This window comes from Hippocampus zosterae, chromosome 19 (assembly GCF_025434085.1).
Source record: "Hippocampus zosterae strain Florida chromosome 19, ASM2543408v3, whole genome shotgun sequence".
Lineage (NCBI taxonomy): Eukaryota > Metazoa > Chordata > Actinopteri > Syngnathiformes > Syngnathidae > Hippocampus > Hippocampus zosterae.
The window spans coordinates 401,706-423,481 of NC_067469.1; the positions used below are offsets into that span (position 1 = coordinate 401,706).

General features: G+C 53.9%; 1 protein-coding gene and 2 long non-coding RNA genes across 5 annotated transcripts; 2 read left to right on the plus strand and 1 right to left on the minus strand.

The window, feature by feature from the left end:
- Positions 1-135: 135 nt before the first annotated feature.
- On the minus strand, positions 136-21,444 carry eya4 (EYA transcriptional coactivator and phosphatase 4). Its single transcript, XM_052053497.1, is given in 20 exon segments — positions 136-615; positions 1,615-1,715; positions 2,369-2,490; positions 2,571-2,685; positions 2,753-2,913; positions 3,055-3,113; positions 3,511-3,600; positions 4,600-4,683; positions 4,789-4,968; positions 4,971-5,189; positions 5,721-5,803; positions 5,895-6,038; positions 6,112-6,251; positions 6,395-6,461; positions 7,058-7,135; positions 8,058-8,141; positions 8,693-8,805; positions 10,106-10,155; positions 18,149-18,205; positions 21,309-21,444. Coding segments are annotated over 19 exon segments (2,004 nt in total). The 5' UTR covers positions 18,182-18,205; positions 21,309-21,444; the 3' UTR covers positions 136-534.
- LOC127592609 (uncharacterized) lies at positions 6,470-17,686 on the plus strand. Of its 3 annotated transcripts, none has more exons than XR_007960158.1 (3): positions 6,848-6,997; positions 10,977-11,128; positions 17,206-17,686. It is a non-coding gene; the product is annotated as an uncharacterized LOC127592609 (long non-coding RNA). The 3 variants fall into 3 exon arrangements; XR_007960157.1 differs by lacking the exon at positions 17,206-17,686 and adding an exon at positions 14,338-16,095 and having other exon boundaries at positions 10,977-11,134; XR_007960156.1 differs by lacking the exon at positions 17,206-17,686 and having other exon boundaries at positions 6,470-6,997; positions 10,977-12,008.
- LOC127592610 (uncharacterized) lies at positions 17,695-20,000 on the plus strand. Its single transcript, XR_007960159.1, has 2 exons — positions 17,695-19,246; positions 19,772-20,000. It is a non-coding gene; the product is annotated as an uncharacterized LOC127592610 (long non-coding RNA).
- Positions 21,445-21,776: the final 332 nt, after the last annotated feature.

Consider the following 21,776-nt stretch of genomic DNA (forward strand, 5'->3'; position numbering starts at 1 on the left):
TATTCACTGTGTGAATGCTGAAGAGCTTGTTCAAGGTACGCTTGTCGAGTGTTTTGCCCTTGTTTTAATATTTACACTTTTGAAAAGAACAGACATGAAAACACATTAAGGCACAACACATTCAATGCTTCAACCCTCCCATTCACTGCACCAACCCCCCCCCCCCCCCCTGAAAAAAAACCCAAAGTTCAACATACCGCCCACACATCGGCCCTTAATTATCGCAAATAATTTACACAGGCGTCTGCATCGGACAGACAACAAAGAAAATGCTTTTTAAAAAAAAATCAGCTGGCGTGGCTACGTGCTGACCGCACAGACGAGCCTTGAGTCACAACAATCTTTTTTTTTTAATGGGGATCCGCGGACCACCTTGCACTCTTCCATCGCTGCTTTTAAGACCATTCAGTTTGTAAATCCAGGCGTTTGAAAACAAAAATTGCAGTGTCAAGTTCCTTCTTAAATAGTTCCCCCCCCCCCCCCCCCTAAAAAAAGGTCAGAGTATGTCCGTTGTGATGAGTCCTTCGTGAACATTTAGAGGTACTCGAACTCCAGTGCTTGATGTAACGCCAGCAGGTCAGAGTGGCTCGATATCCTCCAGAAGGGCATGTTGTGCTGTGGATGACATTTTGTCGGGGCACAGTTAAATCCTCGCCGGAAGGAGACGCACACACGGCCAACCAAATGCCTACATGACGACCCTTTTGGGAATTTGCTTCCTTGTCAGATTCTCTTGACGCAAACTACGAGTCGAAAAGACTTGGCTGCCCACTCCAATCGGAGCAATGTGAAAAAGCAATTGCGCACGTTTTCGTGGCGTTTGTCTCTCCATTTTATGTACCACTAGATGGCGCTCCTGCTCTGCAAACACCACCCGCTTGAGCAGTTGTGCTTCAGCGCGCCGCATCCGCAGCTGTCGAAGTTGTTTCCTGACTGTCTTTTGGGGTTCGAGGCTCCCCACGACGCCGCTTGGTAAGAATACAACACACTTCGGCATACAACGACAATTTTACGATGAGGCAAAACTGATAATGTGCAGTCTTCCCTCGTGACTAACACGTCGTCTAACTCGTGAGAACAACGAGTCTACTCGGACATGGACCGTCACGGTTATGTGCTACATGCTCGCTCAGCACACGTGTATTACTCGACTCGACAGGTTTTTCCACCGCTGCCTTAATCTACAAATATCGACGATAACGCGACCGGTGGACATTATGGTGCTGCTCGTAGGGTTTACTCTTTGGGCTAATCGTGCGCTACCCAGCCAGTGGGAAGAACCGTTGCCAGTGGATGATGTCGAAAAAATGCGCGAGCGGCTTTCCGGAGGGTGGCCCCTTTGGTCCGGACTGAAAATTTGAATTCAAACGTTGACGTTATTTCCACTCTGGTTAACCGCTTTTCCGTTCGTACGCCTCGTTAACGGGTCGAGTGCTTGGGGGGGGGGGCCTCTCGCTCATCTTTGGAGGGTAATCGTACAGACTCGGAAGAAAGCACCCACTGCAAGGTCCGGCAGTTGAAAAACCTCGCGAGCAAAGACAGGCAGGCGTCAGCCAATCAGAGAGCTCACACGGCGCCGAGTGGGCGGGCCCACGGCCGGCCAGGTCCAATTACCTTTTTGGCCGCCTGCTCCTCTTCCGCACCGTCCCCCACTACAACATACACTACTTTCCTGCCAAACCTTTGCGTTATGCGCTCAAAGCAACTCTCTTTTCCTGCAGAAGAAACAAGGAGGAAGAAAGGGTCGGGTGAACACAAAAGGAGTGCAAAAGTCATTTACCTGACCGGCCGCATGCTCCTCATCCTTGCCATCGCCAATCACAACATATGTAATGTTAGTGCCAAAGCGGGACACAATACGCTCAAAACAGCTCTCTTTGCCTGGAGACACAGAATAGCTTTCACAACGTTGCCGTCTCGTCTGGATCATAATTCCATTTGAAACATTCAAAACACAAAATGCCCGTCACTTTCCTAGAATGATACGAGGTGCAAACTGCGAGCGGAGGCAGGGCCAAGCCACGCCGCCGTATACTAAGTTGCTCTTTATTTGCTTTGTCCTCAGTGTGCGCGCGATGTCTCGAATGGAAGCGGAAAGGAAGGCCGCAGATGGAAGGGTACGAGTGCCAGTCATACACAGGTGAGCTTGAAAGTCACTCCTTGTGCTGGCGGGACCCGTCACGGTCAATCCGTGCGCTTTTTACTACGATTATTCTTTGAATCGTCATTTTTTAAAAAGTCTCTCTGGACGGCTCGAGTAAAGTCCAAAAGCGTGAGCAACTTTTCAGCGTTGTCCTCAGCGTCGTAAGTCGTAAAGTTGTTCCCACAGCGGCTTCTCGTTGATCCCTTGCGCGTTCACGCGTCTTACCTATTTTTGTCGCGCTGTAGATGTTCTCGATGGGGAACACGGAGCCGAGACTGTACAGCAGAATTTTAGCCAGCGCCGGTATGAGTTGCGTCGTGGTCACCAGCACGTTGACGCAGTTACTCCTGCGGGACGGGACGGGATGGCGGCGCCACTGAGTAACGGTAACGCTCGCCCGCGGCGCTTAAGAGGCGGCAGGCGGCACCTGGAGCTGACGATGGAAAGCGACTTGAGGGCATGAGTGAGCCACGAGTCGGTCAGGGCCTCCACCTCGGCGCGCAGCTGCAGCCAAGCGTCCCTCTTTGCGGGACCCAGCAAACCTGCAACGCGACGCCGACGCGTTGGCGCCGAGGCGAAAAACCTTCCGATGGCCCGCGCGTCTCTTACCCCCCACGTTGTTTTTGTACGTGCTGTACAACTCTTTGACGCGTCGGTAGCGGAAGGCCAGCTTCCTCATCCAGTCGACGCCGCCGCGGACGCCCGTCGCCAGGCACAGGTTGGCGCTGGTGGCGGCTGCGTGGAAGCCATCCGTTGCAAAACTGTAAGTGCTGTCGAGGAGGAGGACGGCTTTCATTTTGCAAATGAAGCGGACACTTTTTATTTTTGACATGTAACCAACTCGTGGCCTAAATTGTGCAAATGAAGAAATGATCAGGAATATTATTGATCCCCATGGGAGTTATTCTCACCTCAAGTCCTGCCCGTTGTCATCAGATGAGACATCGTCAATATGTACCTGATCGCATTCCTACATCCACACACACAGACAATGACATTGTGACAATGACATGACACTCTCTGGAATGAGCTCCCACTGAACATTGGGCAAGCCTCCTTAAAACTCGCTTGTATTCTTTGGCGTTCGACTCAGCATGACTTAGTTTTGTTCTTGCTTTTTACTGTTTGGTGCTTTCTACCGCCTTTATGACCGATTTGTCTTCCTGTTTATTGTGCATGTTCAATCGCTCCATGTACAGCACTTTGTATGCAGCGATGGCTGTTTGAAAGTGCTCCAGAAATACTCTTGACTTGACATGATAGTATGAAGATGAACAATTTAAAAAAAGCCATAACCCCCCCCACCAATCTTTTTTAAATCTAACTTAATTCTTGAATGACTTTGAAAGTGCACCTCGGCGCCTCACCTCCAAGTCGTTAAAGAACAAGTGCGAGTCGGCCAAGTTGAAGATCATCTCCTCCATTCTCAGGCCCAGCGTGACCGCCATGGGGGGGTCCTGAGCGAGGGCAAAAAAAATGGCATCGTTTGGACGATTGGGTTGACAACAAAACGCGCTCTCGTCTCGGCGCTCGATGACGGACAGCTCGCACTTGTTCTGGCCCATCAACATTCCCTCTGGCTTGCAATGCTTGCGTGCCGCTCAGCTGCAAAAATCATCACGCGCGACAGGGTGGGGGATTGGGGGGGTGGGGGGGGCACACTGTCAGTGCACCAGAATAGAAGCGGGCCAACTGATGGGCAAGAGCGAAAGTGGACAAGAGGCGCAGGCTGGGAGAAAGTGAGCCAAGAATGAAAGGCGACGCGCCGTCAAGCTTTCCAGCATGTCTTTGTCCCCTCGGAGTCTGTGTGACACCTCAAACTAGAAAACAACCACAGCCGAAAGACGGACAAAGAGCTGTTGACAACAAAATTATACTACCATGAAATGAGCGACACTGACTCACGGCGTTTTTTTCCCCCCCCACGGCGTTCATCATCCACTCAAACTGCATCATCATCACCTTCCCTTCTCACGCATACGGCGATGGACAAATACAAGCGTCCTTCCCTTTGCAAAATGAACGCAGTCTTGAGCAAATGTCTTTTGAAATTTGGCCGGCATCCCAAACGAGATTGGCAGAGAAAAGCGTTCGGGTCGGAACGTCCTTTGGTGACGAGACGCAGATGTGCGCTCCCATTTGTCCTCCTAAAAAAGGGGAAGTTCATCCGGAGCCAATGCATCCCGGCGGCCCGCGTGAGAGAGGCCATACGGGTCACGCGGTTGCTATGCCAACAGCATAAACACTATTTTGGGAGAGGTGTGAACAGACACAGCTGCCGCGGTATCTCATGCGAGCGGGGGCGCCCGCGCTCTTATTTAAAGGCGTACATTCAGACCCACTCGCGCAGATTGTTGGCTCGCTCCAGCCAAGAGACCACAAGTCGACTTGATCAGAAAGTGATGAACGTCATGCGACCCACCCGGAAACGTCGGCAAGATGCTCCGGTGTCTTACCTTGCCGTATTTCTGTGCGTAGGAGCCCGTGAGCAGAGAATGGAAGACGATGATGGTCTCGTCCAGATCCCACACAAAAACCCTCTGGCAAAAGCAAGCCGAGATGGCACAACAATGAAGGACGGCGTCCATCGGCGCGCGGCGGCCCCGAGGAGAGGAGGAGGAGGAGGTAAGCGCCCTTCACCTTACCTCCAGGTCGCTATCGGGCAGAGGCGAGGGGTTGTTCTTGCGGCTCCTGCCCCGCGACTTGGAGCCGCCGCTCCGGCACGCTCGCTCGTCCAGCTCCTTGATGGGCGTGGCGGGCCTCTGCACCGTGTCAAAGTCCACTGAGGTCGCGTACCAACAAGTCAGATATCGCGCCCCGCCATCGGCCCGAGGCCAAAGGAAGAGAAAAGCGGCGCCGCCCACCCGGGGTGAAGTTCTGCCGCTTGGCCCGTCATGGCTGGCGCGGGCTCCTGCAGCTGGTAGGCGCCCACGGCGGTGCCGCCGCCGCTGTCCACGCCGCCGGGGGTCACGTACGGCCCGTAGGTGGAGGCCGAATAGTACTGGCCGTACTGGTTTTGGCCAAAGCCCGCGTATGGGCAATATTCCTGCGGAGAGAACAACAAGTGATACCGCGTGCGCGCGCTCCTTCGACGTTCCCCAAAGGCCGCTTTCGCTGCTCTTTGGTGACCCCGCGGAGAAGGCGCTTTTTTACCAGCGCTCCCGCTAAATGCGCAAGGCTCTCCAAACAAGAGGGCGTCACGCGTTCAAAGCCCCGGTCGAAGGCCGTTTTGCTGCCAAACAGACGATCCGTCCCGCAGACGCAGCCAAATAGTCCCGACCGAGTCTGTGCGTCTCCGTCGTCAAATCGTTCGTTGCATTATTTGATTTCCACGTCTGTAAAAAGACTCCCCCCCCCCCCCCCTTTTTTGTTAACTGCTATTGCAAATGTGCCTTTGAGGAAACGCAAAGCCGTAGCCGCTCTGATGACTTGGCGAACATCTGCTGCGGCGCTGAGGAACCTCGCGTGGGAAAGTTCATCTTTTAAGATTATGTTGAAAGCAGAAAGAAGGCAGCCCGTCGCCTCGCTTTTCATTCGGCTTTTCTACGGCTTGACGCGAAACGCCCGAATCCGCTACCTGCTGAGTGGCGGTGTAGTTGGCGGGACTGGACACAGAGTTGCCGCTGGTGTAGAGGCCTGAGGACTGCGTGAAACTCGAACCTGGAAGGAGAAGCCACAAAGACAATAAGTGGGAAAAGAACACGGCAAGGCCTTGTCGTCCACCCCCCCACACCCCTCCAAAGGGAGTGACCTGGCATCTGGTAGGGCGAGTAGGCCGTCTGTCCGGGCTGAGGCGTGGTGAAGCCGGGGCTGTAGCTGAGGCTGGTCTGGAGCGGAGACTGACTCTGGGCCAGGCCGCCCTCCGTCTTGATGCCTGGCAGCATCACGCCCAGCTCTAAACGCAATCGACGAATCAAAGACGCCGTGTCGCGTAGCCGGCGGACAAATGGGAGCGCGCGCGGTGCTACCGTAGCCGGACAGTCCGTAGGCCTGGCCCGTTTGCGAGTACGCGTAGACGGCGGTCTGCTGCATGCCGCCCAACTGCGGCTGGCCCGCGTACGCCGGCACGGACGAGGCGGGCGGCGTGGACAGGATGTGCGGGTACGGCCTGGAGCGGGAAATCGAACCACACGACGTTTGCAAGCGACATCGCGGGGACTGACTATTGCTCACAAATCGTAGAAATGAAATGGGGGGGCGGGGGATAAAATCGAGCGGCTCTGGACAAAGGACGATAAAAGGGCGACTTACTTGGAAGGGTAGAGGGAAGGAGAGTACTGGTGCGCCGAGCGAGGACTGTATCCACTGCTGGTAATGACTGCAAACAATATCGTCATCATTACTGCGCAGAAAAGCGGCCGTTCAAACCAAAAGTACGAATCCGGCTGACATGCTTTGCAGGTGTGTGCGGGGACGCGACGGCGTGAAAACCGACGCCGGAAAGACAAAAAGGCCAAGGGCCCGCCCGACTTACTACGGCCGGGGCCAAAATTGCGCAAAGTCAACTTGTTTGTCACACACGGATTATTTCCCAAATGCTGTACTTCAAATCCATGGCGGGTTCATTTTACGGGACACGTAGACCAAGACTCCAATCCAAAGGAATCCCCCTTCGCTCAATGCTCTCCAACAGAAAAACAATCACTATGCCATGCCGGCCGCCAGCCAAAAGAGCTTTGTCATTCAGACCTTGCGCTCCCATTGCGTGCCCCCCTCCCCATGCTAAAACTGCCCGCTCTCCTCCTTCGCAGCTCCGGCACAGACATCATCCGAGACCGAGACGATGCGATCCGGGGTGGAAAGCTTTCGGCGAGGCCGCCGCACGCCTCGGACCGACGACACCTCCGCTTGGCGGTAAGTTCCTCGCGCCCTCGCAAAAGTGTGTGCACGCGTGCGCGCATTTGTGCGTGCTACCTGAGGCGGCGTACGAGTCCAGCGCCGCGTCGCCCGTGCTGGTCACCGCATCACTGTTGTTCATGGGCTCTGTTTTCACTTGGAAATTCAAGTCAAGTTTGGAAACAAAGTCTCCGACCCGGCGAGCACACAGCAACACAAGCAAAGGGACAAACGCGCGCCAACATTTGCACGTTGAGCCACGTTTTTCCGCAAAGCGCCGCCATTGCGATTGTCAGTCGTTCTGGGCAGGTCGCCATTTTTGGGAGGGCTGCTCCGACTGTGGTGGATTGAACTGGACCACTCGGTGGAAATGTTGTTGGGTTTGTTTTTTTTTTTTTTTGTCCCCTCTGCTCCCAAGTGTGTGCTTAAAATGTCATTCGATCGAGTTGACCACACACACCCCCGAAAAAAAAAAAGCTCAGTATTGTGATATCTTGACTCACCCTCAAACTATTCAGCACTGTAGTACAGTATTTGCCTTGAAGGGGCGTGGCCAGAGCTGGAGTCACTTTGCATGCGCGTGCCTCCTTGCCAGTCTTCTCATTTTGTGTTTGGGCTTGGATTGTTTGATGGAGGAGGGTGGGGGGGGACAAACAAGCAAAAGTGATGGCTCGCCAGTTGGGGCGTGTAAGTCAAGGTACCACAAAGGCCGATCGAGCAAAATTCCAACGACTGCATTAGATCAGTGGTGGGGAAACCTTTTTGCCATCTGTTGGCGCTGTACATATACTTTTTTGGGGGTGGTGGTGGGGGGGTTGCAGCAATTAATAACCTGGTTATTCATTGTTCTGTGGTCCGCAGTGATTTTGGGATGACGCGGCGGGTTGCGGTTTCCTCACCACGGTCCAAAATTCATGAGAAGCGCGTTTCATTGCAAAACGCAGACGGCCCCGAAAAACAAGTTCCAAAGCAAACCCAAGCCAATTGGGCAACAAAGAAACAGGCAAGAGTAGCCTCACAAGTGCAAAGGGGTGGGGGGGGGGGGCTGCTGTCAGCTCACACGCATGCACCTGCGTACCGTAGTCCTTGGAGGTCGGCGCCGGGGGCGGGCTGCCGCAGCCCAGCAGCCAATCGGCCGTGTTTAGAACGCTCATGTTTTCACCTACGAAACGCAAGGCGGGGGGAGGCTGTGAGGACATGGCCGTGGCCTTTAAGGAAGCGTATGAAGCGAGCCCCGCCCCCCGTTGATCGCGGGGGAGACGCTTCGGACCCCAGAAACGGCGAGGGGAATGCGAACCGCGCGTGTTTGCTCGCGGTGAGCTCATCGCCAAATGATGAAAATGTGTCGCAGGAGGATGCAAAGGTCGGCGCGGAGAAGGGGGGGGGGGCTGAGCTACGACAGGAGAATATGCCGGCGGGAAAGAGCCCGCGCACGTGTACGCTTTTGCGTTCTTGCCGGGGAAATAGTTTCCAGTGGGATTTTGGAGCGTCTCTTGCGCGCCCGCTGCCAGGCGCTTAGCGGCAAAAGTGCCTCGCTGCGTATTTACACTTGTCAGCTTGCGTCGAGGGAACGGCAAAAAAAAAAAAAAGATTGAGAGTGAAATGCTCTCCGAGCGATGACTCTGCAAATTTGGATCATTTCAATCGCCTGCTTTGGTCCTCAGCGGAGAAGCGGGAGACGCTGGCAAAAAGGGAAAGGCCGCGGCCGCTCACCTCCCGTTCCGTTGGCGGCGAGCGCCGAGGGGCTGCCCAGGTTGCTCTTGTCCAGCTTGGAGCCGCTCGAGTCGCCATGATGAGGACCGGCTAGCTCCTGCATTTCCATAGACCTGTTGCAAGCGGAGAAAGGTTAAGACCCGCGGCGACCAACCTTACGGGCGTCCGTCCCCTACTCATGTTTGTTGGCCTGCTGCAGGAGATCCAGAAACATCCAAAGAACAAACATGAAACACCAGCTGAGGATTCCGCAAAACCGGAACCGCACGTCCTGCCGCGCTGGAGCGTTGACTCAAGCGTGCGTGGTGAGTCAGGGAGTCACGGTGCCCACAGTCACACTTTTTTTTGGGGGGGGTGTGGGGGGCATGGCACTTCAAAGCCAGAAAAGATGTGGGGGGGGGGGGGGGGGAGAATTCAAAGAAACCCGCATGTGCGTCGCGGTTCAGGAAGGCGGGTCCGACAGCTGCCCGTCAAAGCAGCAAGTCAGACTGACGGCTTGAAGCATTTCGCTCGCGCCGGACCAGACTTGGCTCGGCTTGGCTTGACAAAGTGAAACATTCCAACTTGGCTTTCACTCGCTCAATTCAAATTTTTTCTGTCAGAGTTAATCGGTGGTCTGGCCCGCCTCTTTCCAATGGGTGAAAAAGTGTGCCTTTCAAGCGAGGGAAAAGCCTTCTTTTGGGTGACTTTAGCCGTCGGTATTTCATAAAGTCTTCTTCTCTGCTCTTCGCATTAGGAGTGCGTGTCATGTCTCGATATTTACGCGTGCAGATGTGGAAAACGGACCACGAGGATTAGTGTCAAAAGAATGTGCTCGCATCCCACCCTTGCCACAGCGCACACTACGGTCTTTATGGTGAGGGGCCAAGCGGAGGTTCATTTCCTTCGTTCCACAAATGTGGACTTGATGGCGCTCCAACAGTCCCGCTGCAAGAAACCCAAGCGAGGTCATTGCGAGCGCGAGCTTGGCAGATGGTGACCAATTGTCCCGCCTGCCCCTCCCCCCCCCCCAAAAAAAGAGGTTGTTGCGGGCCACACCCAAGACGAAACTTGGCCTCCCGCTCGCTTCATGTCCAAAGGAGACGTGTGACAGTCCTTTAAGGAACACATATTTGAAGGTAAATGCGCATATTCTTTATCCACTGCGCACAACAGCTAGGAGTGAGGCTCGCTGTATATCTGTGTTGCGGCACAATGTCCGCTGAAAGAGCATCCTCGTTTTGTCCCGATCAAGGGCAAAGGCTTTCGAGTGCCATTTCGAGATTTTCACAAAACATTTATTTTTAAGTTGGCCGGAGCGGATTGACGGCCTTTCCGTTCATTTCTGATCGGACGCGCAAACGCTTTGAGCGACCGGCGCGGGGACGCAACGGCCGGACCTCGGATTTGCGGGTTGCCCAAACGTCGACTCACCTGCTGTCGGAAGGCTCTGGCACATGAGAGTCGCGCTTTGATTTCTCCACCTGCAAATGACGCAGAGCAGAAAACATTCAGGGATTCGTCGCATGACGACGACCACGCTTTGTTGACTTTGATCCTTCTCATTGGGCCAGCCCCCTTTTATTCCTCCACTCTTCCCTTGCTGAAACGGACTCCGCTTGGTAGTATTGGTGTTGAATCTGTGCCTTTCGTGGGGGGGCCTAGTGAGCGACGGCCCCGCCGCTTTACGTAAATATGCTGAGAAGTGGCCTCCGAGTTTGGACTTGAACTTTCACTTGACCTTGCCCGTGCCCGCTTCGAGCCCCCAACTCTCCTTGTTAAAGGGTGCAATGGTCGGCGCGGGGTCGGGTTAGGTCACAGAGAGAGACGGGGGGGGGGGGGGGCCGTCTTCCACCTCTCTTAGGCGGCCCACGCTTGAACGGCCGCCGCGTGACATTTGCTGACGTCATTTGGCTGCTTTATGAATGGGCGAAAAGCCATAAAAGGCCACACGCGCCGCAGCGGGTCCCCATTAAAATTCCTCCCTCTTATTTGGAACAGGAACTCATTAGGACAGTAAATGGAGGGAGGGGCCACAGGCAATGCGTAGCAGCTGCCCTCTAATCACTGTGTCAACACGCCGCCGAGGTGCGCCGGACACACACGTGGAGACGCGGGTTCCCGAGACGCTCGCTGAGCTCGTTCCCCGTGCCTTTCACGCCTTGTGGCGCGGTGGCAGAAGTGCCGCGGCATCCGTACCGAGAGGCCTTCTCACGCTTTGGACTCGCCCGTCCGGCAAAACGGGGCAGGTCAAATCGACCAAAGAAAAGGGATCCAAAGTGTCCTCCTTTCTGTCATCTTGCAGAGACGACCGGCACGCCCGAAGGGAGCCGCGCGTGTCGCCTGAGCCACTTTAGCGTGGGGAGGGGGACATGACGACCTTTGAAGCCGACGCCCGTCATCACAGCTTGCCCGACGCCGTGCGGACGGAGCGACAATCCCCCCGAAAACCAACAAGTCCAGGTAGTTTGCGCTCCGCCGATATTTCCGGGACTCGCTTTTGCGTTGCGCGATCTGTTCGAGCGTTTAAAGCGCAATTGGGAAGGAACCAGGCGAAATTAGATGTCACCTTGTTCTTATTCACGTCCCCCCCCACCACTTTTCGATGATGACGGGAAAAAGAAGCGCAAGTTGCCTTCACAAACCTTGAAATGCCCTCCGTTTTGTTTTGTGTTATTCATCCGGACAATTTGCACGAGGCGCCTTGCTCGGCATCAAGCCCGTCATTGTCAAATCACGTTTCGTCTTTCTGACAGCGGACGCTCGATGGACCCGCGCGACGCAACCACATCCAACGCGCATCGTCTGCCTCCTTTTCGCGCCGGATGTGAATTCCACGCCCTGACCGTCAACCGCATCTTAGCGAGGGCCACTTCCAATATGCCCAGGGTCCAAATATTAAGAAGCATCGAAACCTCATTTAGCCAGAAGGAAATGGGTGAACTGTCCTTATCATGGACTCCTAAAAATCCAACTTATTTTTCTTTTCAACTCTTGAACCAAAATGAGAAATGCTGCACCAAAAAAAAAAATCCAAACCATTTCACATATTGCCACATAAACCAGTGACAACAACCCCCGCCCCCAGAATAAAAAGGGCAAAGCCCCACAAGGAGCGCCCTACCTCAAGAGTGCGGTCAGGTCACGGCAGTTGGGCACTTGTGCACATAACGCAGTGGCGTCATCCGCCGGTCGACGCTCTCTCGCTCCCTCTCTCGCGCACGCTGGCCGGGTCCAATTAAAAGCGCATAAAAGGTCCCGCAGGTGCCACGTTGTTCTGCGTCTCGTTACGTGCTACAAACGGACGTTCATTCCCGCCTTTCATCGTTTGGTCTGGGGGGAAAAAAAAGCTCCTCCAAAGTTTGGAAGCCCGCGCTAAAAAGCAAATCGGCGGCGTTGATAGTTAACACTCTTGACTCGGCGCTCCATCCGTGCACGGCTGCTGCTGCCTCCCTCCAAAGTGGGGAGCGTTTCACTCACCCTTGCTATCCCCTCCTCCTCTTCCTCCGCTTCCTCCCTCCCTCGCTCGCTCGTCCTCACACGAGCTCTCTCACCTGTCACTCAATTCGCATTTGGAGTCCGTCCGCCGGACAACATTGCCCCCGCAAAGTCGAAAATGGACTCGCTTGAAGTTGAAACGCAGTCTGAGCGTGTGTGACGTGCACGTGGCGCGAATCCCATCCGTGCCATGGCAATACCGTACAAGTGCAGGTCAGACAATCAAATTCTAGCCATGCCACGCACGCGCGCGCGCATACACACAGACTCTTTTATGAGCACCTGAACACCCCCCCACACCAGTCGGCGTTAAAGGTAGCCACCTGGGAAGCGTGCCGGAAAGCCCAATGCGGGCGTCGATGCGCGCACGCTCTGGCCCGCTCGTCACATGCGCGCCAGGAGGACCACCACGTGTCGGACGGCTCCGGCGCTTTATTCTTAGCCGGGCGGGAGCCCCCCCAGTGGGCCGGCGGGCCAGGCTCGCCTCCCCCGCTGAAATATTTTCACAGCAAAGCGGGGAGGTGTCCTCAAAGGCGCCCCCCAGGAAAACTCAAAACCAAACAGTGGCGCGGCGTGGGCGGATCACGGGAGGGACAACAAAACGGGTCGTATATCGCGCCACTAAATGATTTTGTTGACGTTTGAGCATTTCTGAGCGTCCGCCGGCGCCGCCTCTGCGACGACACGGACGCGGGCGCCCGAGCGCGCCCGAGCGCGACCGAGGCCGTTTGTCTCCCGGCAGACCGAAACGCGCTTCTTTGCCATTTATCACTGCTACTAAATCTAGCCGCAGCGACTTCCCCTTCGTGACGTGACCGCAGCCTTTGATTTCTTGCTTTCTTGACTCGGGGGGTGTTACCTTGCGGAAAGTCCGAGCCCGACCAAATGGAACCAAAACAAAAGCAATATTTGCCAGAGGAAAACATTTCGGTGCAATTCAGACGCCCGCAAAGAGCAAAGAAGGAAAATCATTCGGCGCTTACGGCAAGAATATGAAAAGAATGCCGTCAAACGGCTGGGTTTCAAAATAAAACGCGCCCCTTTTATTTTGAAGCACTGCTTTTTAAAATTTGGGGGCACGGGGGGCACGGGGGACAGGGATGCGTGCCGCCCGTGTCCAAGCTCGCAGTGTGGACGGAGTACGTCTTGTGCAGCGACACGATTGACGAAACGCTCGGGATGGAGCTCGTGCAAAGGCAGAGTGAGTCGTGAGGAAATGAGGAGCCAAGTCACAATTTGGGGGGGAAGCAAACCTTTTGATGGGCAAAACAAAACAATGATCTGAAAACTGGCTATCCCACAAGCTGTCCCCCTTCATTTTGTCTGTGGCACCCACATCTCTTGCCCGCCCCCCCCACTCCCTCAAAACACTCGCCCCCCCCCCCCCCCCATTTGCGTGAGTGCTTCTCACCGCCGTAACTCTATCCCCCTTCCTTTCATGTAAAATACATTGTGCCTCCACTGCCCCCCACACCCCCCAGCAGTTGTGCCCCAGCCCGGGGGTGGGGGGGACTGTAAAACTATCCCTCATCTTTGTCTCCATAAATGACTGGACCCCCCTCCCTCCCCCCACCCACTCCTTTTTTTTTTCTTTCTTCAGGTGCACTTGGACTCTATACAAGAGAGCGAAAAAGGGAGGCGCTTTATATGAATTCCCTCCACACAAACACCCCCCGCCCCCTCCCACCTCTGTTTTTCGTCGGCCTGAGCCCGCTTTCGAATGTGCCACCTCGGGAAGAGTTTGTACCCCGGAGGAATCCGAGCTTTTGTTGGCAAATTGCCCCGACGAGACGACCACGCGGCGAAAACCGTTGTCGACCCGAGCCGTCGCCAGACGCGGCGACCTGACTTAAGGTCAACGCTCGCCCGGCCGGGCACATTCTAATGGGGTCCATGCGCGGTTATTATTCTCCATTCTTGGAGATGGTTGGGGGTGTCAACTCAATGCACAGAAATGAAAAGTAAGTGAGGGATGTGGCGCTGGCCTGTTCCGCGCTGTTAATTGTGAAGCGTTTGGCCTCCCCTGCCCCTGCCAGGCTAATCTGATGCGAGTGATTAAAACGAGCGCGCCCACACGGGGGAGAAAGCCACGCGGCTCCACGGACCGCTAGGCACATGGCAGCAAAGTCAGACGGTGGGAGATTGAACAGATTGTCTTCATTTCACAGGACCCGATGATGGACGACTCGGTTGTTTTCCCTCCGTTTGGCCTGGCGGGTAAGGGGACGCTCCGACGTCGTCGCCTCGAAAATGGCGTCACTCTCAACAAGGAGGCGCGATGGCAATTCAGTGGTCGCGGGACGGCGAATTAGCATTGGCGCCGACACGGAAAACTGCACAAGAAAAGCCAGGACCATCAGGTACGCGCACTCTCGTCGTCGGCGACCCCAAATCGCGCGCCATTAGCGAGCGGCAAAGAGCCGACTCTCGGCTCGTTCGCTTTGCAGATTTGCCCGAACGGACGCGTTCGTACAAACGGGCCCACTTGGATTTCGTGCTCGGCTTTGTTGAAGACGACGTCGGACCAAGGCTACGTCGCCATTTTAAATGCCCGTAGGCAGATTTGGACAGCGAACTCTTTGTCGGGTCGTGACGTCTTCTTCCTCCGAGGCATGTCGTGAAATGCGCCCGCGTTTCTTTGCGTGCCCACGGCCCAATGGGATGCTTCTATTGTCCAGGCGGCAATCCCATACACGGGCCAGCCTGATGCCGGCGTTGTTCTCTCATAGCTGGCCGTCCGCTTCTTGCCCCCTTCCTTCCTTCTCCCCTTTCACACTTCCTCGTACCGCCCCCCCCCACTTTACTCCCCGACCCCATTTCGACCGATTTGATTAGTTTGACGACACAAAGTGTTTTTTTAACGGCGCTACGATGGAGCAGCTGGCCGTTAGCTTTCATGTGGAGTCTTCGCTGAGAGCAGATGGCGGCCGTGCGTGCGCGACAGGCGCGATCCGTCTCCCGCCTGTTGCGCCCGAGCCTTTTTCAAGGATATCTACCTTATGTCGTGATGTCACAAGCGGCATTATTTAACAGGCAGCTGGGAGGGCCACTCATCATTTCATTAAAAGGCGTCTGAAAAAGGAGCTCGGGCGCCGATGACATTAGCTTCAATTATTCACGAGCGCGCCGCCGCTGCAGACGCGCTCGTAGCGCAGAGACGACTCGCTCTTCCGTCATTTGCTCAAAGGCAAAGTGGCCTCGGCGCGGGCTCCAAATACCGCCGCCGCGCGGACAGAAACGCGATTCCCCCGGCAGCCGAGCGGCAGAGGAAGTTCTCGGCCGCTCTGGTTCCTCCGTAAGCCATTTGTCGCGATAACAAGACAATGTGCTCCTTTTTTTTTTTTTTTGAGTCTCGGATTGGCCAGCTTGAACGGAAGGTGAAGCCGGAAACTGGAACGACGATCCGGCAGCACGTGGCCCAAGTCTTGAAAAGTTTTGTAGCAATCAATAAAGAAAGATGGCAACCTCGGAGACGCTCTCCACTCGGATGACCTCGCGAGCGAGCGTATGCGTAAAACAGAGAGCCAAACACCTTGACGCACTGAGCAGACGGCGGAGTGCAAATATCATGCGGTTTCCTGTCTGGTTGGTTTTCTCTCGAAAGAAAGCCCGCGGCGCTTTCCTCTCGATGGATTCTCCAGTCCGTTTGGCGCCTCATTCGCAGACTTTCTGCTCGGACGGTCGACGCTGACCCGCTGACCTCGCGCCTCCGCGACGCCCCGACCGCCTTTGTAAACTCACCAGCGCCAAGCTAATTATCATGTTGCACTTTTTTTTTTGGGTTGGGGGGGGTGGGGGCGGCAGGATTTCGCTGTGACGCTGCGCTCTCCCATCGAGCGCCTGCACTCCTTGTCGTCGGGCAGATTAAGAAAAGTATATTCCCAAAAATAAAAAGGCAATGGCGCTGACGAATTGTGGCGAGCGGGCTCGGCCTCCGTGTATGTTGATGCGAGTGGGACTGTGAAAGAGGGGTGCAACCTGACCCCCTGGCCCTCTTCTAACTTGGTCCGCTCAGTCGCTCGCTCGCATTAACCGGGACAGCTGCCGCACGGCGCGCCTCTCCCGGAACGCCGCGGCAAAACGGACGCCACTCAAACAACCTTTTCCCAACCGCCTCCACCTTATTGACTTTTTTTTTTCTCCCGGTGCGAGCAACAAAGTACCGTAGTTTAGGCAGCGGCCGTCGCGATACGCTGCGGCGGCACAAGAAGACGGAATCCTTTTTTCAGACTAGCATTTAGTGTGATGGCCACTTGACGACCGCATCAGCATCGGTTCGGAACGCTCCCTGACGCAGTACACGCAAAAAAAAAAACAAAACCTCGTCAATGATTTCTAGCTGGCGTCAATGCTAAATCAAACTCGGAGTTGACACCAGGACGTCATTATCGTCATCGTGTTGCGGGGGGGGGGGGGGGGGGGCGAATTGTTAACACCATTTTGCCACAGCTAAACAAGTACGTGACAACAGGTGGAGCGGGACAGTTAAACATGCTAAAAGTAGCATTAGCAAGCGGCGTTGGCTCGGAGCCAGGCTTCCTTCTCGCCCACCCCGAGGGACCCCAGACGGCAGGTCGCCCCCTCGGAGCGCAACCCGGCTGACGCGCGAAATGGAGGGGAGGAAGTGAAGGGCCTTTAAAGGCTAGCGGGGAGGACGAGGCGAGTGGGGGCGGGGGGGATTTGGGAGTATCCGGTATCAGCAGACAACTCCCCGAAAGCGGCGCTTTCTCGGTCACCCGAGACACGCCTCGGCTACTTTTACTACCAACGCTAAAGATTCCGCAAGGGAAAAGTGCAGTTTGTCGCTCGCTTGGGAGAATTTCCAAAAGTGGCGCTCCGAGCTAAAAACGAAAGAAGGCAACGAGAAGCAGAACATCATTTGCAGGCTCACTGTGAAATTGTGATGGCGGAAGCGTTCCCACAACATGTTTAGCCAAAGCCCAGATGTCATCTGATCGCCGTACATTGTTCATTTGATGAAGGCATTTTTTTAACCCCCCCCCCCATGCCCCACCCCCCTTTCTTTTGTCGCCCAGGCCTCAGGCGACCCGCGATTTGCCTCCTCGCCCGTCACATAGACCGAAATGTCTCCGGAGAAACGGTCAATTGAAGAATCAAGCAGAATTAGAGTGCAATGGTGACTCGGCGCGCGGCAACAAGGCAAGCTCTTGACGATGGTTTTGCTCTCGTTTCGAGAGTCTGACCAGCTCGTCCCCATCAAATGGACGACGGCCACGAAGCGAGGAACAATTCCAAAAGGAGCCTTGAAGCTGGCATTTGCTCAAACGCTTCAAATGTGCGTGCCGACGCCGAGATCTCATTTCCAACAGTGAATCAATGTGACCCACGCCAAGCTCCAATTCCCCATCAAAGTGATGTCATCGGCCTATTTCCAGCAGCTGGAGTAACCGAGGACTATCGGCCCATGAATATTTCATCGTGCCACAATGCCAGACAAGCCCCGTTTCTTCCTTTGCCCCCCCCCTCCCCCCCCCCCCCACTCCTCTCTCGGCCTACTGTCCACCGGGGTCGGGCCGTTATTCGAAGCGCCGGCGTCTCGCTGCGCAACATCAAAAGTGCGGGAAAAACAACGCAGTTCATGTCCCGTGGCCCACTTTGCGCTATTATTACAGAGCGGGCCGGCGGGTCGGAGCGGCAGGGTGCCATTAGCGGGGGTGGGGGGGGGGGGGGGTCCGAGGCTTGACGGAGGAGATGAAATTACACCTGATCTGGTAGCTGACTAACAACTTTGAAATGTGAGCACACCTTGTTCGCCGCCCAAATCATTTTCCCAACAACAATACGTCTCCACTCTTTCAGTAAGCAAAATGGGAAGGAAATGCTGATGTCACGCACAGATTGCGCTGCGGCGGCGGCGGAGCGCCTATGTGTTCACGTTTGTTCATTTGAGGGACGCTAAAAACTCAGTTTGTGTCTTGGAGTACAATTTGATTTCTGAAGACAGTCGTCATCACTTACCATTTGCTCGTTGTGGTCCTGTGAGGCCTCCATAGCTCGTGGCCTTCAAACGTCCAACTGCAAAAAAACAAAAAGAACAAAATCCTTTTTTTCCCGTGACCTCTCACTGGGGGCGGCAAACAATTTGAACTTATTATTATTGTCCTATCATCATTATTATGACAACCTGATGTGCTATAAATGAGGGCAGATTCAGACTCGGCACAAAAATGTAATCCAGAGAATGCTTACTTCTGTGTGCGTGTGTGTGTGTGTGCGTGCGCGTGTGTTGATGTGTCAGTGCGGGGTTCCATCAGTGTGTTTATGTGTGAGCAACAGGAGACGGACGGGAGGCGGCCGGCCGGCGTATCGTCTTCAGTTGAGGGCCAAGTGGAGAGATAATTGCACAAGTAAATATCAACAATGAAAAGAGAGACGCGTAAATGATCCGAGCGCTTGGCCCACAGACGCAGTCCGGGACAAGGACGCCGACCGGACCGGACGACGGCATTGTGACGTGATTGTGTGACAAGGTGAGACGGAGAAGATTCAAATGCCCGCCATTAAAAACAAACAACAACAACAAATGTCTAGAATGTACAGACTGTATAGAATGATGCTCTATATTGCTATAAGATACGATATTAAAGTGCTATTTTTCTAATAAATATTTGTATCATGTATTTTTTTTTTTTTGCATTTGCATTCACTGCTAAGGGGAGTTCCAATTTATGTTGCTCGTCAGTGACTAATTTGACTTGAGCAGCGTATCTAAATGTGGCAGGCAGGACCGACATTTCCCCGCTGGCTAAGAGTCAAACGTCCTTTTCATTTTCCACCGCCGGCCCTCGGCTGCAACCCAAGACAATAACGCATCTCTCGGGCCAATCCATTTGCGCACTCGCGCCGCCGATACCGCCGGGACACGCCCTCCCCTTTCTGTGAAATTCCTCTGACATGAACGTTCTCTTCAAAGCTGGACCGAATCGTAGGCTTTGCCCACTGCCTCCATTTGGCCCGGCGGGGATGAGAGCTCACCTGACACTGCGCGCAGAATCAATGATGCCTGCCATTTCCTCCACAGTGCCTCAAGAGAGAATTGTATTTCTCAACTGTAAGGTACGCTGATTAAGGTGACGGGGGGGGTTTGGAGCGGGGTCGGGTTCGTAGGACTCGAAGGCGGCCTACAATGTGATCATCATATATGTTGAACAAACCGCAGTCTGAGGTTGCGGTGGAAAGGCGAGCGTGGATCGGACCGCGCCCATAACTTGAGAGTCGGATCGATTCATCTTCAATATTTCTTCATGATATTACACGGACACGAGGTCGCTCCAGAATGAATTGGAGGCCTAACACGGAGGCATGGACAAATGGGGGGTGGGGGCAAACAATCAACAGAGGCGGAAGGACTGAAATATGGTATCGTATTGCAGCGGATACGGCACGAGTCCAACTTGAATTACATTCGACCCCATCAAATCGTTTGCTCCTGATTTGATTCGATTTGGAGCATTTGCCGACGGATACCAAGTCCCGAGGGGCCATAGTTGAAGCTTGTTTCAACGTACCCCGTTGACACCGTTTCCACCGCCGCTGTAACGTTGCCGTTTCACGTCGTTCGTTTTGCATTTGCACCTTTAGAGCGTCAACTTTGTGAGAACGACCCCCGCAAAATTGCCAAAAGGCCTTCGTTAGGACGAAGCGCGGGAAGCCGACGGCCGCCGCCACCCTGCCTTACCAACAAAACGTACAGCGCGGGATTGCCCTCTGTTGCCAAGCAACACTTCCGGATCCGTTGTTGTACTTCCGTCTTTGTGGGGGGGGGCTCAAATGTGTTCATTCGTGCTTAAAATAAACCATGAATACCTGATGCTGTCTTGGGTTTACAACAGTAAACCTCTCGCTTGTATCTCTCTCTCACACACACACACACTCACACACACAGGTCATTTATTCCAAATACTCCAGTGAGTATCAATCATATTAGTGCGTCCCACAATCCTTTATTTCCAGAGCCGAGGAATGACATCTGCACAAGTCATCCCGGTTATGCATCTATAGCCCTTGAATTTACGTCTGCTCCATACGCACGTGAAATTTAATCTGGCAGCGTGCGGGATTAGCAAGCGGTAGCCCCCGCATAAACCGCAATGTCGTCGAAGGCGGGCCAGAGAGGTGGAACGCGGATGCCAAGTGGGATGAGAAATGACCCGGGGGAGCTTGTCCCTCCTGGTCCACATATATCGTTTCGCTCATCCGGAGTGATATTGGGACCACAGAATACGGAACATCCATTTGACCGCGTGGGAAGGCAAAAAAAAGATACCTGGAATCACGTGTCGTTGAAAAAAGAAACGGACCAATTATTTGAGTCAATCATTCCTTGCAAATGACCAGCAATAGTAAAACAAATCCTCACGAAACCAGCGTAAGACAGATGGACGTCACCCCCAATGTCGAGTCCAAATACCCGAGTGAATTTTATCAAATAAATGCCCCCCTAAAATAATGTAAATATTTAAATGAGAAAAAAAAAATACTCAATTGGTGTGATTGTTGTTTATTCATTAAAGGGTTTCAATATCGACATGATCATTAAAAAAATTGAAACAATCATTTAAATGGAAAAATTAACCAGAAAATTCAGCGTGATAATTATGACACATGAGTGTCACCTCAAATGTCCAGTCCGGAATTTCTGGTAACGCCCCCCCCCCCCCCCCCGCAATAAATAAACTTTACATGTGGTCATTTAGATTTGTCAATATTTTATTTATCTTTTGTTGTCTTTCTAAACAAAAAAAATAGTTTTGATATTTAAGTAGCCGCTTTTTGAATTCGGCACTAATTTCAAGTCAAAAAAGTTGAACACTTTAAAAACAATTGAAGTGCATGTTTAGTGTCACCCCCCCCCCCCAGTACACACACACACACGCTTTATAACATGTTGTGCAAATGACCACTTGTACAGATGTTGATTTTTTTTCCAATATTCTGTAACAGTTGTGTACACAATAAATATGTACATGAACTATTTTACCACTACTAATAAGTACTCAATGAATATTTGTGAAATGACGTTCCATTTGAATGCAGAGGATTGTTCATAATGATTACCGATTTTTCTTGCATCCAGCACACTGTTATGAAACGATTGATACACGAATAAATGTTCTACCTGTGCTGTGTTGACCAAGCGGGCTGCTCTCGGCTGCGGTTTACTTGCTGCTGCAGCTCATCATCGACACGGGCCGTCAACCGCATCGGAGCTCGGAGTCCCCGAACAAACTCTGAACGCAGCAACAAGCTGCCAAAGTCGCGACGCGGTACAACTTTGCGCGGAGTCGCAGTCCGAGTCAAGTCCGAGTCGGAGGAGGCGGCGGGAGAGGCGCCGGGGCTGCCCGAGAGCCATTCGGAGCCAACTTCGCCATTGACCAAGTGAGGAGCCCCGCGGCGCGCGCGCGCCTGCGCACTGGCGACGCCGACTCGGAGGGCCAAGTGAGTGATGGGCTCAAGATGGAGGCGGGGGGGAGGAAGGAGCCCGCTACTCGTCTTCGAATTGCGGTCGTCTACCTTTCTCTTTCGATGTCATTGCGCACAATACACGACGCGTGGCCAATTTGACTGACGTTGCTTAGTTTTATTG